The 13,151-nt window shown below is 38.1% G+C and overlaps 1 protein-coding gene across 1 annotated transcript in view; it reads left to right on the forward strand.

Moving 5' to 3' along the window:
• Window positions 1-13,151, forward strand: part of LOC148161758 (cytoplasmic dynein 2 heavy chain 1-like) — a 103,081-nt gene that overhangs the window by 52,776 nt on the left and 37,154 nt on the right. Inside the window, 7 exon segments of the mRNA XM_088020599.1 lie at window positions 206-429; window positions 1,167-1,282; window positions 4,123-4,322; window positions 5,306-5,570; window positions 6,824-7,031; window positions 9,869-9,998; window positions 12,880-13,035. Of these exon segments, the coding sequence (XP_087876725.1) occupies window positions 206-429; window positions 1,167-1,282; window positions 4,123-4,322; window positions 5,306-5,570; window positions 6,824-7,031; window positions 9,869-9,998; window positions 12,880-13,035 (1,299 nt within the window).

Below are 13,151 nucleotides of genomic sequence, written 5' to 3' on the forward strand. Positions count from 1 at the left end.
AGGCTTTCAGGAAGCATAGACACCTCACAGAACTGATTATAAGGGACCTCTGTAAATAGTGTTGCTCCTAAGGAGGTTATCGTATGTTTTTGCCAAGGTATAAGATTTGTGTGTAGAAATATGTACAATAAAATTTCTGTTAGCAACCCATTTTATATTTATAGTTACAAATATTTAATGCCCATATTTTAAATTAACATTTCAGGTAGAAATAAATTCTAATTCTGGAATTTTTATCACAGTGAATCCTGCTGGAAAGGGTTATGGAGGAAGACAAAAGCTACCTGACAATCTTAAACAGCTTTTCAGGCCAGTAGCCATGTCTCGTCCAGACAATGAACTTATTGCAGAAGTTATTCTGTATTCAGAAGGCTTCAAGGATGCCAAAGTCTTGGGCAGAAAATTGGTCGCTATCTTCGATCTCTCCAGGTGAGTTTTCCTCTCAAATATTTTTATATTTTTTGGTTCCAGTGATTGATGATGGATTAGTGATCATTTTTCACATTTGTCCAATGTACCTATTCAGTGATTTTCATATTGGTGATTATATTGTACTTAAGGTATCGATAGGGGAGATTCTAGTTTAACATCTGACTCCAAACTATTTGTTTTCCTTAAATGCTATTAATTTGATCTCACTTCTTTTCAGCAAAATATTTTTATTGGGGTGCTCCAGCTAAATGATCTTGATCGAACGAATTTATCAGCAGACCCTTCAAAGCCTACTGTTCTTTGGAGGGAATCTTCCACAATTTTTCGTCTGTCTTATTTCTAGTAATAGCAATGGACTTTTAGCTTCTTTGGGTGACCTAGAATTCTGGTTCATGTTACTAAAGAGCTGGTGAGAACTGGAGTGACAGAAACTGAGAGCCAGATGGGTGGATTGAACAGTTGAGGGATAATAGTCACAGCTGCTTGTCCTTTAGTGTCTTCAGGAAGGTAATTAGCCAGGTCACGACAGCTTTACCCTGACCCTTGGGAATCGGCCATCTTCAGTGTTTCACTGGAATGATCATGTCCTATGACTGGGTTCTTTATGTAAATTGATGGAATATCAGTACTCGTTTCTATGTGTCCGTAGTTACAGTCTGTATTTCTTTAAATACAGCGATAGAAATAATTTCTTATAGCTATCTGATGCTTTGTGATTTCTATGTCTATTTAAGGGAACTTTTGACACCTCAGCAACATTACGACTGGGGTCTGAGAGCCTTGAAGACCGTTCTTAGAGGAAGTGGAGGCCTTCTTAGGCAGCTGAAGAAAAGTGGCATTGAACAGAATGGTAGGACTTGTTAATCAGATACAGTTTTATTTAAAAAAAGCAACTACTTTAATTTAGAACACTTTTAGATTTATAGAAAAGTAATAAAGATGGTTTTTAAATACTTGGCCCCCAGTTTCTGTTGTTAACATCTTACATTAGCATGCTATATTTTATCACAATAGTAGACCAATATTGATGTTATTTTTTAACTGAAGTCCATACTTCATTCACATTTTCCCTAATTCTTACCTAATGTCCTATCATAACTTTAAAATGTGCATTAAATACTAAATAGTAGTGCTATATAGAGGAACAGTCTAGTCCGCTTCTCCTCAATCTTTGCTGTACATTTAGAATCACCTAGAGGCTTGTTAAAACACTAGTGTGGGGTCCCTATGCCCAGCTTCCTGATTCAGTAGGTCTGGGGCAGAGCCTGAGAATTTCTCTCATCTGAAAACAACAACCGTAGAAACTTACAGGGATTTTTTTCTTTCAAAGAGATAGTATACCAAGCAAAATTACCCTTTAAAAAAAAAAAAAAACTTGATTACAAAAAATACCTTTCAACTGTAGAATAGTTTTCAAGTTACAGTAAAGTTACAAAGATAGCATTCCCATTGTCTCCTCTCATTTATTATGGTACATTTGCCAAAACTAGGAACCTGAGGCTGGCATATTACTGCTAACTGACGTCCGGACTTCGTTTGGACTTCACCTGTTCTATCGTTAATGCCCTCTTTCTGCTCCAGGATCGAGGCTAAGGCTCCTCATTGCCTCCAGTTGTTATGTCTCCTCAGTCTCCTTGGCGCTGTGACACTTTCTCAGTTACTTTGGTTTTGTTTCCTGGCTACAGGTCATGTGTCATGTAGACTCTTCCTCAGTCTGGGTTTTGTCGTGGTGTTTCTGTCATGATGAGACCAGGTTCTGAACATTTGGAAAGAACACCAGAGAGGTGAAGGGCCCATCTTAACCACATTGTATCAGTGTGTGCATGATGACTGCATGACGTCACTGCTGATGTTCACCTTCCTGGATTATTTTAGAATTTGCCAGGTGTCTCCGCTGGAATAGTAACTGTGAAATTACTGTTCTCCCCCTTCCCTACTATACTTTTCTGAAGCTAGTTACTAAATGTGGCTCACCTTCAGACAGGCAGGCAAGGATTAAGCTCCATCTCTTAGAGGGGGGAGTATCTGCAAATATTATCTGAAACTCTTTTGTAAATAAGATTTGTTTCTTCTTTCCTACTTAATGTATTTATCAAATCATTTATTCAGATCAGACTCATGACATTTTATTGTACTTTACCACCTTTTTCCCCCGATTTGTATAAGATAAATGATTCCCCCACCCATGGTTGTGTGCCTTTATGAAAGGCCAAATATTCAGCTCTGTAGATTGCTGTTAAAAACTAAGTTGGGGGGGCCGATGGCTCAGTTGGTTAAGTGTCCAACTCTTGATTTCGGCTTAGGTCATGATCTCAGGGTCCTGGGATCGAGCCCCGAGTTGGGCTCCATGCTCAGCACAGAGTCTGCTTGAGTTTCTTTCCCTCTTGCCTGCCCTTTCTTTCTCTCTTCATTAAATAAATAAAATCTTTTTTTTATAAACTAAGTTGAAACACTGAAAATAAGTCAGCATAGAAAAACACACCATGTAAAATGATTTATTCAGGCTTTAAGTGATTTAAGTATACATCTTAAAAAAAGGAAGCTGCTTTAGCTCTATTAATGGGTTGGCCTGTGCCAGGGAAGATAAATCATTTGATGAGCTACTTCAATTACTATTTTTCTGTTGTCTCTCTCTGATTTTTAAGAGACACTGAAACCATACCTGTAGTGATTACAGATGGCTTACTGCTGCTTGGGGTAGGCTCTGCTGTGCCCACGCCTCTCCGCACGCACTTAGACATGGAAACACTCAGCAGCTACAGAGGAACGCCAGCCTGCAGAGGGTTTCCTGCCTTCATTGGTATATCTTACCTAATTAATATCCTGGAAAAAATAAGAATCTTGCAATGATGGTAGCATTTACATTGGGTTTAGGGATGGGTTTATGAACCACTTTTGAGCAAGTCTGATTAAAGACTGTTGCTCAGTGTGTTGGTTTTCAGTCTCAGGACTGAAACTTCTGGGAGGCATCCTGGTGTATTTGGAGATACCTGAGTCTGCACTTCGCTGATTTGGATGCGAGTCCCAGCTGTTAGACTGCTCTGCTGTCTCCGGTAAATCACTTAAACCCTTAGAGATTTAATACCCTCATCTAGAAAACCAGGATAATGTCATACTTTCTTACTTTATACAATTGTTGAAGGATCACATAAAAGCAGTAAAGTTCTATAAAATTATAAGTGCTGGCAACTTCTATTTTATTTTATTTTTTTAAGATTCTTTTTTTTGAGAGAGAGAGAGAACGCACATGAGTGGAGTAGGGACAGAGGGAGAGGGAGAGAGAATCTCAAGCAGACTACCTGCTGAGGCTGGAGCCCAACACGGGGCTTGATCCCAGGACCCTGACATCATGATCTGAGCTGGAAGCAAGAGTCAGACACTTAACCAACTGAGCTGCCTGGGCGCCCCAAGGATTTTTATTATTAATTAAAGTCTGGGAACCCTGGGACTCAAATTCTATGGAAGAGAGTCCAGAACTGTACTTAGGGATCCTTATTTCTCAGTGGTCAAAAGATAGTAAGGTAAGCTTGTCAATTCACTTGGTATCAGAGGGCTTTAACTGTCACTAAATTCTAGCACATCATTTAATTACTGGTAACGAATATCATGGTATTTGAAAATTGTGTTTACAGTCATTAAAACTTTCTAAATTCAGTAACTAATAATTTTAAAATCAAACTTTTTCTCCAGTTGAGGAAAGTCATATTGTGGTACAAGCGTTGAGACTTAATACAATGTCAAAGTTTACGTTTGCTGATTGCTCACGGTTTGATGCGCTGATTAAAGATGTGTTTCCTGGGATTGACTTTAAAGAAGTGGAATATGGTGAACTGAGTTCTGCACTACAGCAAGTGTTTGAGGAGGCCAATTATGAAATCATACCTAATCAGGTAACCATCAAGAATACTTTGTAATAGGAGCACCTGTGTGGCTCAGTTGGTTAAGCATCTGACTCTTGATTTTGGCTCAGGTCATAATCTCGGGGTCATGAGATCGAGTCCCACATCGGGCTCCATGCTCAGTGTGGAGTCTGCTTCTCCCTCTCCCTCTGCTCCTCCCCCCGCTTGCACTCTCTTTCTCTCTCAAATTAAAATTTTAAAAAAAGAGTATAATATATTGATCCTTTCTCCTAGTTAATTCCTTATTAACTGTTTTATCTTTTATCTTTCCATTTAAATCTCACTTACTCAGGGATGCCTTCCCTGATCTTTGAGTCCAGATGAAGTTTCCTTGCTGTGTGTTTCATTATTTTTCTTTCTCATGTACTTATTAATGCTTAATTGTATATTTGACTAATATTGATTTTCCCCCACCAGATACAGTGTTCCTGGAATGTGGGATCCATGTCTATTTTTGTTCATCATTTTATTCCTAGTGCCTCTTACAGAGCCTGGCCCATAATAGATCCATCATATATATTTTTGATAATTGATTACATACGATTTAGTTTCACTTTGACAATTTCTTAGGAGAAATTCTTTTTAGTAGCTTTTTTTATGTAGCACAAGTACATGTTCAAAATGAACATTTTTCCCTCTTTTTTTTTGAGAGATACAGGATATAAATGCATGAATCAACTAATGAATAAAATAATGCATATATTATATTTGAATGAGTGAGTAAAATAATGAACATATTGTCGAATGACTTGGAAAGTATACTTGTTTCTTTTAAAGAAATACTGGATTTAAAGATCATGGTGTAAACATGCTCAGATTTATTTAAGTGTCATTTTGTTTAAGGCTGTATCTTCCACTGAAGAAATCAAAGGCTTTAATTTTATATGTATGGAATAGAACGACTGTTATAGAATGAGAACAGAACTATGGTTGTGTACTATAAATCGTATACAAACATGTTTCTTTTCTACTAGATCAAGAAGGCTTTAGAATTGTATGAACAGTTACGCCAAAGAATGGGAGTTGTCATTGTTGGTCCAAGTGGTGCTGGGAAATCAACGCTGTGGAGGATGTTAAGGGCAGCGCTGTGTAGAATTGGCAGAGTGGTCAAACAGTATACCATGAATCCCAAAGCTATGCCTCGACATCAGCTGTTAGGCCATATTGACATGGATACCAGGGAATGGTCTGATGGCGTTTTGACAAACAGCGCTCGCCAAGTGGTCCGAGAACCTCAAGGTTGGTCTGTGTTTTGTGATTCCTTGCTTTCCTTAGTACTTTTTAGAAGATGACAGAACTTGTCTTTAATGCTGTTCTTATTAAAGTCTTACACATAACCATAAACTGCCTTGTAAATGGTGTATGTTGACCATTTACTTCAGAGGGGCCCAAGATGTGCTGTCGTGTTGATCTAGACTGAATAGGAACTTCTGTTATAATAGAAACTTGGAGTAATCTGGGTGAGTTGCAAATCACAACTAGATTAATTTACTGAAAAAACAGAAAATCTATTTTTGCCTCACGAATAAGATGACAAATTTTATTTGGGGTTAAAATTGGTGTGTGTGTGTGTGTGTGTGTAAACACTTTTAACTCATGAGTTGGAATACAGTGTTTTGAATCATTTTGAAAATTTAAGTCGTAAAATGGTAATCATCTTGCTCTCAGCTTTTTGGTTTGGTGTTTAAAGGGATTTTTGGCCAGAATCTGAGAAGACTTCCTACTTTTTATTAGGTCATAATTAAAAGTTGTTTTTCTAAGCCAGTGAGGGAAGGGTTTAGAACTGAGACATTGGAAGAGATTTTCCATGTAGTTTTTCATTTTCACTGTGGTTAATAATATCACACTCAGTAAAAACCAAATATTGCCTGTATTGACTTGTCACATTTTTATGGGTGATATTATCCTGTTTGAATTGTCTCAAAGTACACTTGAAACCATTCTCATCTTAGGGAGGATGGATTTGAAAAAATGGTTTGTCTCCAAAAAGACTTGTGTACACAGCACTGCTTCTCCCCTTTGAAGTCAACTTTTTATATATCAAAGAGATTTGATGGGCGAATTTTGTATTTCTCAAGTAGGATGCTAAAAATGGGTTTCCTATCTTTTCTACAAGAGATACTACATTCTTATGACCTGGTAGAAGACAAAGGTGTGGAGAATATCTCACAAGGTCATGGGACTGGAAATAGCCCAGTCTTGCAAACCATCTTTTCCTTTAGTTCTGTATGTTTGGGGACAGGTAGAGCATTATCATAGGGCATGTGGCTGAGGGACAGGTAGGGTGTTATTACATGAGTCCTCGAGCTCGGCTGCAATGCGGAGTCACGGGGAAAATCTCAGCTTGTTCTACTTTAGCTCTTCATAATATAAAATAACACTTGGTGGAAGTTACTTCTGAAGAGTAAGAGATGGTTATTTGATTCCTTATTTTTAGTTGTTATCACTGCGTATAGTTTTGTTTTACTTCCACTTCTTTGTTTTGAAAATAGATGTCAGCTCATGGATAATATGTGATGGTGATATTGACCCCGAATGGATAGAGTCCCTGAATTCTGTTCTGGATGACAATCGACTCCTCACCGTGCCCAGTGGAGAAAGGATTCAGTTCGGCCCAAATGTTAACTTTATATTTGAAACTCATGATTTAAGTTGTGCCTCGCCAGCCACAATATCTAGAATGGGAATGATCTTTCTTAGGTAAACCATCAGAGCACTTGCCTATGTGATGTGAGAATATTCTTCAGTTATTGGTATGGTTTCGTAGCTAAGTGGAATAAGTGTTGTATGAATGATGTATAAATATGTGTTTCCTCGTTTTTTACTAACTTCTTCCGTTAGGTTTTACTTCATTCAGAGAGTAACTTTTATTGCAGTTCAGTTGTTTCAGTGTTTAGTGTATTACAGTTACTAAGGATTGTGTTTGCTTCAGTGAGACAGCAAGTATTTCATTGTTTCTTTTTTTTTCTCTTACTTTTGTTTAAATGTTACAAGTGCAGAGAAGTGAAGAAGCTGGTTATGAACTAGAGGCTGATAATCCAGAACTAAATAGCAATATTTGAATTATAGAATCTTAGATTCATAGAATTTTAGGCCCAACCTAGGCCAACCTAGGGAAGTGACCTTTCACTGTTCAAATTGGAAACCTCCTGACTTAATTTTTACTTTCTTCCTCAGTGTATTTGCTTCAGGGGTAAAAATGAAGAATAAACTAATTTTAGATATCATGTATAGTAGTTTCATGCCAGAACATAGACATTACAGCCAGTTTCATTTTCCAAAATGAGTAATTAGAAAGCTTTCTTTCGTTTTTTGAATTGCTGTTTTAGAACTTGACACTTAGGGGTCTATATAAATGCTAACTGCCCTACTCTCTTAGCACCGTTTGAAGCCATTTTTGGTGTTATCAAGTTGGTTCAGATTGTTTCTAAAATTAATTGCTTACTTCTTTGCTAGTATTTTAGGGAACATTTAAATTAAATAGTCATGAACTCCAATTAAAATTTTTAGGTATTATTAAAAGATACACCATTGTGTTTATAACTTTCATAGCTGTCTCACACAGTTTGTCTACTTGTTCAACATACTCTTATAATCTGGTGAGAAAAGTGGCATAAAGGGGAAGTTTATAACTAAATGTTGAAATCTTTATTGAATGCCTGTTATGTATGTGACTTTAAGTCAGGCGTTTTAGGAGAGACAGAACAAGAAAGGGATAAGACTAATACAGAGGGCTTGTCTTTGTGGAGCATCCCTTCAAGTAGAGGAGATAAAATAAATGGAACAATTATATCACAAGGTAGAATATAAGTGACGTAAGTGGTAAATAGAGTGCCATAGATATTTAGCAGAAAGAAAGACCATGTATTGCTGCACGGGATTTAAAAATTGTTGGTGAACCCGATATTGTTTGTGAGAGGCATGATGAATGTATATGATTGCATGAAAAATACAAATACGTGGTAACATTTTTGCTGCTTTTGATTAGCTTGTACCTTGGTTTTAGGTTTCATTCATTTCTTCATTTGTTGAGCACTTGCTATGTTATAGGCCAAAAGAGGACCTTCTGATAGTGAAAGAGAATGCTGTTAATTATGCTGGGACAGTAAACCAGATCGTCCTGGACAAACCAAGATGTGTAGTTGCCATAGGCACTGGGGAGACACCGTTGACCACAAAGTCTTTATTCTGCAGGGGCTCCGAGAGTCTTTGGTTTTCAGACTTGAGCTGATCTAATGTAACTTATGTATTTACTTTTTTTTTTAAGTTTTTTTTTTTAAGATTTTATTTATTTATGTGACAGAGAAAGAGAGAGAGTGAGCGCTAGCACAAACAGGGGAAGCAGCAGAGGCAGAGGAAGAAGCAAGCCTCCCGCTGAGCAGGGAGCCCAATGCGGGGCTCGATCCCAGGACCCCTGGGATCATGACCTGAGCCGAAGGCAGACGCTTAACGACTGAGCCACCCAGGTGCCCCACGTATTTACTTTTGATCGTCCCATTTTTCTTTTCCTTTTTACCTGGATAGAAATGTGAGAGGAGAAATTCAAGGGCTCAGTAGTTATAGTGGTAGAGTAGGAAAGAAGTGGCAAAATCATGAACCCTTGTCTATTCTAAAATTGTTTATGAATTGTTTTTACCATAATTTTTTATAATTAAGATATAATTTTGAATAAGATGTCAGTATTATATTTAATTTCAGTCACTGAATGTTACTCATGTAATGAGGTGTTTTGCTAAAGGAATTGTATTTTACTTGACAGATCTTTGAGGTTTTGTTTTTTCTTTTTTTAGATCTTTGAGTTTTAATAGTGGCATGAGAATTTAGGTAGTTGGCTTTTTTTGAGAGCGAGAGAAGAAGAAAAAAATATTTTTAAAGATCTGTATTAAGTTGCAGCTGTCCTTGAACTCTACTGTGTTTTTGAATCACCCAGAGATTTTGTTAAAGTGAAGATTTTGTTTCAGTAAGTCTGAGATGGGATTTGGGATTGTCTATTTCTCTATTCCTAAGGATTTAGACAACTTTTTGGCTAATCTGTATATAATTCCTCTTTGTGTTTATAATATAGATAAAATTTATTTGCTTTATTTTATAGAAAATGGCATATACGTATATATGTGTGTGTGTGTGTGTGTATACGTAACTAACATGTACATGTACATAGAGAAATAACTAAAGTTAACTCTTATACTAGCAGATACAATACCAGTGTAGAATAATGTTTATCGGAGCAGAAATTCATTTTGAGAGAAAATTGACAGTGTCTTCCTTTTTTTTTTTTTTTTTAAGATTTTATTCATTTATTTGAGAGAGAGAAAGCTGGAGACTGAGAAGGAGCAGAGGGGGAGGGGCAGAGGGAGGAGAAGGCTCCTCGCTGAGCAGTGAGCCCAAAGGACGTGGGGCTCAGACACGGGGCTTGAGCCCAGCACCCTGGGATCATGACCTGAGCCAAAGGCAGACGCTTCCCTGACTGAGCCATCTAGGCACCCCTAACAGTATCTCCCTACGTAATTTCTTCCATGCTTATTAATCTGTTTCAGTGATGAAGAGACAGATGTTAATTCTCTGATAAAATCTTGGTTGAAGAATCAGCCTCCTAATTATAGGAATAATCTTGAAAACTGGATTGGAGATTACTTTGAAAAGGCTTTACAGTGGGTTCTGAAGCAGGTAAGTTAGCCATAATATTTCATAATTAATCATTTAGGCCAGAAGTACAGTGATTAAGAGTGTTGCTTAGAGATAGCTGCCTTCTAGTGGATCTCAGCCAGAATCTGGGGGCAGAGTGAGAAGTAGGTGTCTTCCCTGCTATCCCGCTCTTTGTCTTGGCTTAACTTTCTTTATGGTGTCTTAAAACACTTCAGTTCTCTCACCTACAATATCCTGCACTGCTTACCTAAAAATCTTGAATAGTGGAATCTCCCATTGTTTACTAGCAAAATGATGTTACTGTCACATTTCACTGTCAGTAAATGCCTGCTTGTATTTGCTTGTATTTCGTGCTAAAAACAACGTCAAGGTAATACTAAAGTAGAAGAGGGATGGCGAGTTATTTACAATATTATTAAGAACTGCTTGTGCCGACATTATTGCATATCTAACATACGTATCAAGCATATCACTAGACAAGGCAGGACAGACTCCTTCCTTGGGAGGGTTTGCCTAATGGAGAAAAATGAGGTGTGAAAAGATCATCAAAATCAGATGAAGAGAGTATTGCTGTCTTCCAGGAGAGTTTAAAAAGGTGATCACACTTGATTTTGAATTTGAATCCCTGAATAGCAGTTTCACATGCACAGAGACAGGGAGGACTTTTACAGGTTCTACACAATTTTTCAGCTATTTCCGGTTTTTGTGTCATTGCTTTTCTGAGAAATGTGAACATAGAAAAGTAGAGGAAATAAATAGCAGTGGAAGTACTTTTTGGAAGCATCTGATTGCTAATCTGAACTGGATTTAGTGGTTGCTACTTGGGGATTGAATAAGATTTACCAAGAAATGGAGATCTCCCTTCAGTTTTCTTACCTTTTTCCTTTCCTGACTGTAAGGATGAGAGATGGTGGGACAGGGATTGGTGAGGAGTGGGGTGTGAATGACGGAGGTTCCCTGGAGGCCTCAGGGGACGAAGCACTCCCTCCAGCCTGACGAGCTGTCTTCTTCTTTCTGGTATAACTGCATGCATTCAGCTCGAAGCACCTTGAGGGCAAGGACCAAGCTGTAGTGTATCTACAGACCCAGGTGTGGTGCTGAGACATGCATGAATGAGCATGTATGTGCTTTAGTAAATACCTGCTGCCTCTGGCCTCGCTCCTTTTCAGTGGATATGTGGGGATTTCAGGAACATGAAATATGCAGAGCTAGCAAGGCACTCCAGGACAGGTTCCTTGAGGTCATCTGCGTGGATGCTGTTTTTGTTAGAAAGAGAAATATAACACTGGGTGGGATATATTGATATACAGGGGTTTCTGAGTGTAGGCATGAGGACGGGATAAGATGATCAAGCCATAGAGTGGATATAATCAGTTAGAAAATAAACTGATTCTGTTTTGAGGTCAGGTCCCTGTGATTATTTGACATTTTTTTAATGTATTGATGCTTCCTTCCTTCTTATTTTGTACTTTGTTCACTGTGTTCAGATTCTGAGAAATATACCATAATGGTTACTGTAACCACATGCTGATTTTATTTATAACTGGAGCTTTGCCTTCTTGTATCATTTTAGCAAATTAGACAATGTAGAAGAAAATGCGAGGGTTTCCTTTATCTTGCCTTTAAAGCCTGGAACTCTTAGCATGACCCAAACAGCTGGATTTCTGTTCATCTCCTCCTTTTTTCCTGCTCTTTCTCCCATTTCTCCAACCCTCTAAAAATATTTTTTTTTATGCAGAGTGATTTTTAAAAATATGTAAATTGGATCATTTTACTCTCTTAAAAACACTTTAAAAGTAGTGAAGATAAATGTTACAGTCCTTACCACGGCCTACGCAATTCTGCATACTCTGGCCCTTGCCTCCCTCTCTGCATTTCTGAACCACCCCAGTGGCTTACCTTTGCCTATTCTGTGTTCTCTGCATGCCAGAAAGATGTCACCCTTCAGATGCTGGCTTAACTGTCGCTGTTTTCAAAGAGACGGGCTCTCCATCTGCGTTATTCTGAGAGCACTCTCTTCTCCTTCTCTGGAGCTTTTTTTTTTTTTTTTTTAATTCATTTGAGACTCAGAGATAGAGAGCGGCGGACAGAGGGAGAAGCAGGCTCCCCACGGAGCAGGGAGCCCAATGCGGGACTCGATCCCAGGACCCTGGGATCATGACATGAGCCGAAGGCAGACGCTAAACCATCTGAGCCACCCAGGCTTCGCTTCTCTGGAGCTTTTACTGGGACTTGTTGACCGTCTCCGCTATGAGACTGGAGTTACACAAGTGGAAGTTTCTGTTTAGTTCACCTTTTTTTTCCCCCATACTAAGCACCACAGGGACATGTGACTGATGCATAAATGGTTCTCTGTAAATACTTAGAGATTGAGTGGATGAGAACCTTTTTCCCTTTTAACCCCCCAGCAGTTTGTGCACGGGTTCCAGAGGCCCACAGATCGAAATCATCTACACCATTGCAACCCACAGGTTTCATTTTAAATTGTGCGTAGAGAGCCAGCTCCACATGGTTTTTTGTGTTAAGTCTGCTTTTAGCAGCCATACTTGTCCAGTGTCCTCTAGTTTCCTTTTTATCAGCAGGAGGAAATGGGGGACTGTTCTTTTTAGATCAGTGCTCAGTGATGTACTTTTTCTTTTATTTTCTTCAAGTTTAGGAAGTAAACACATCTACTTAAGGACTCTAGCACTTACTGCTAGAAATGCACAATTGTATTTTTATGATCACTTTATTTTCAAAGTTTATACATGTAAACTGGATGAAATGAAAACTTTCTACATCTTTAGCAGAGGGTTGCATTTAACGATCATACTTGAAAAGATATGTGAGTGTAAATCTGTATGTTTCTGTGTTTACCAATTAATGTTTGTTTTTTGTCTGTACAATGGATTTTAATCAACAGAATGACTATGTGGTTGAAACAAGTTTGGTTGGGACTGTGATGAACGGTCTGTCACATCTACGTGGATGCCAAAATCATAACCAATTTATTATTAATCTCATACGGGGACTTGGCGGAAATCTGAACATGAAATCACGTCTGGAACTCACCAAAGAGGTGGTGCACATTTAAAATCTATATTCAGTCAAGATTTTTCTTTAATTTTCATGGACTCTTAATTGCCAAAATCGTGATTTGTAATTGTAAGGTATAGAACCTTTTAATTTTGAAAT

The sequence above is a fragment of the Eumetopias jubatus genome, unplaced genomic scaffold (genome assembly GCF_037043125.1).
Source record: "Eumetopias jubatus isolate StellerSeaLion01/CBP00866 unplaced genomic scaffold, mEumJub1_p1.0 scaffold_75, whole genome shotgun sequence".
Taxonomy (NCBI): Eukaryota; Metazoa; Chordata; class Mammalia; order Carnivora; family Otariidae; genus Eumetopias; species Eumetopias jubatus.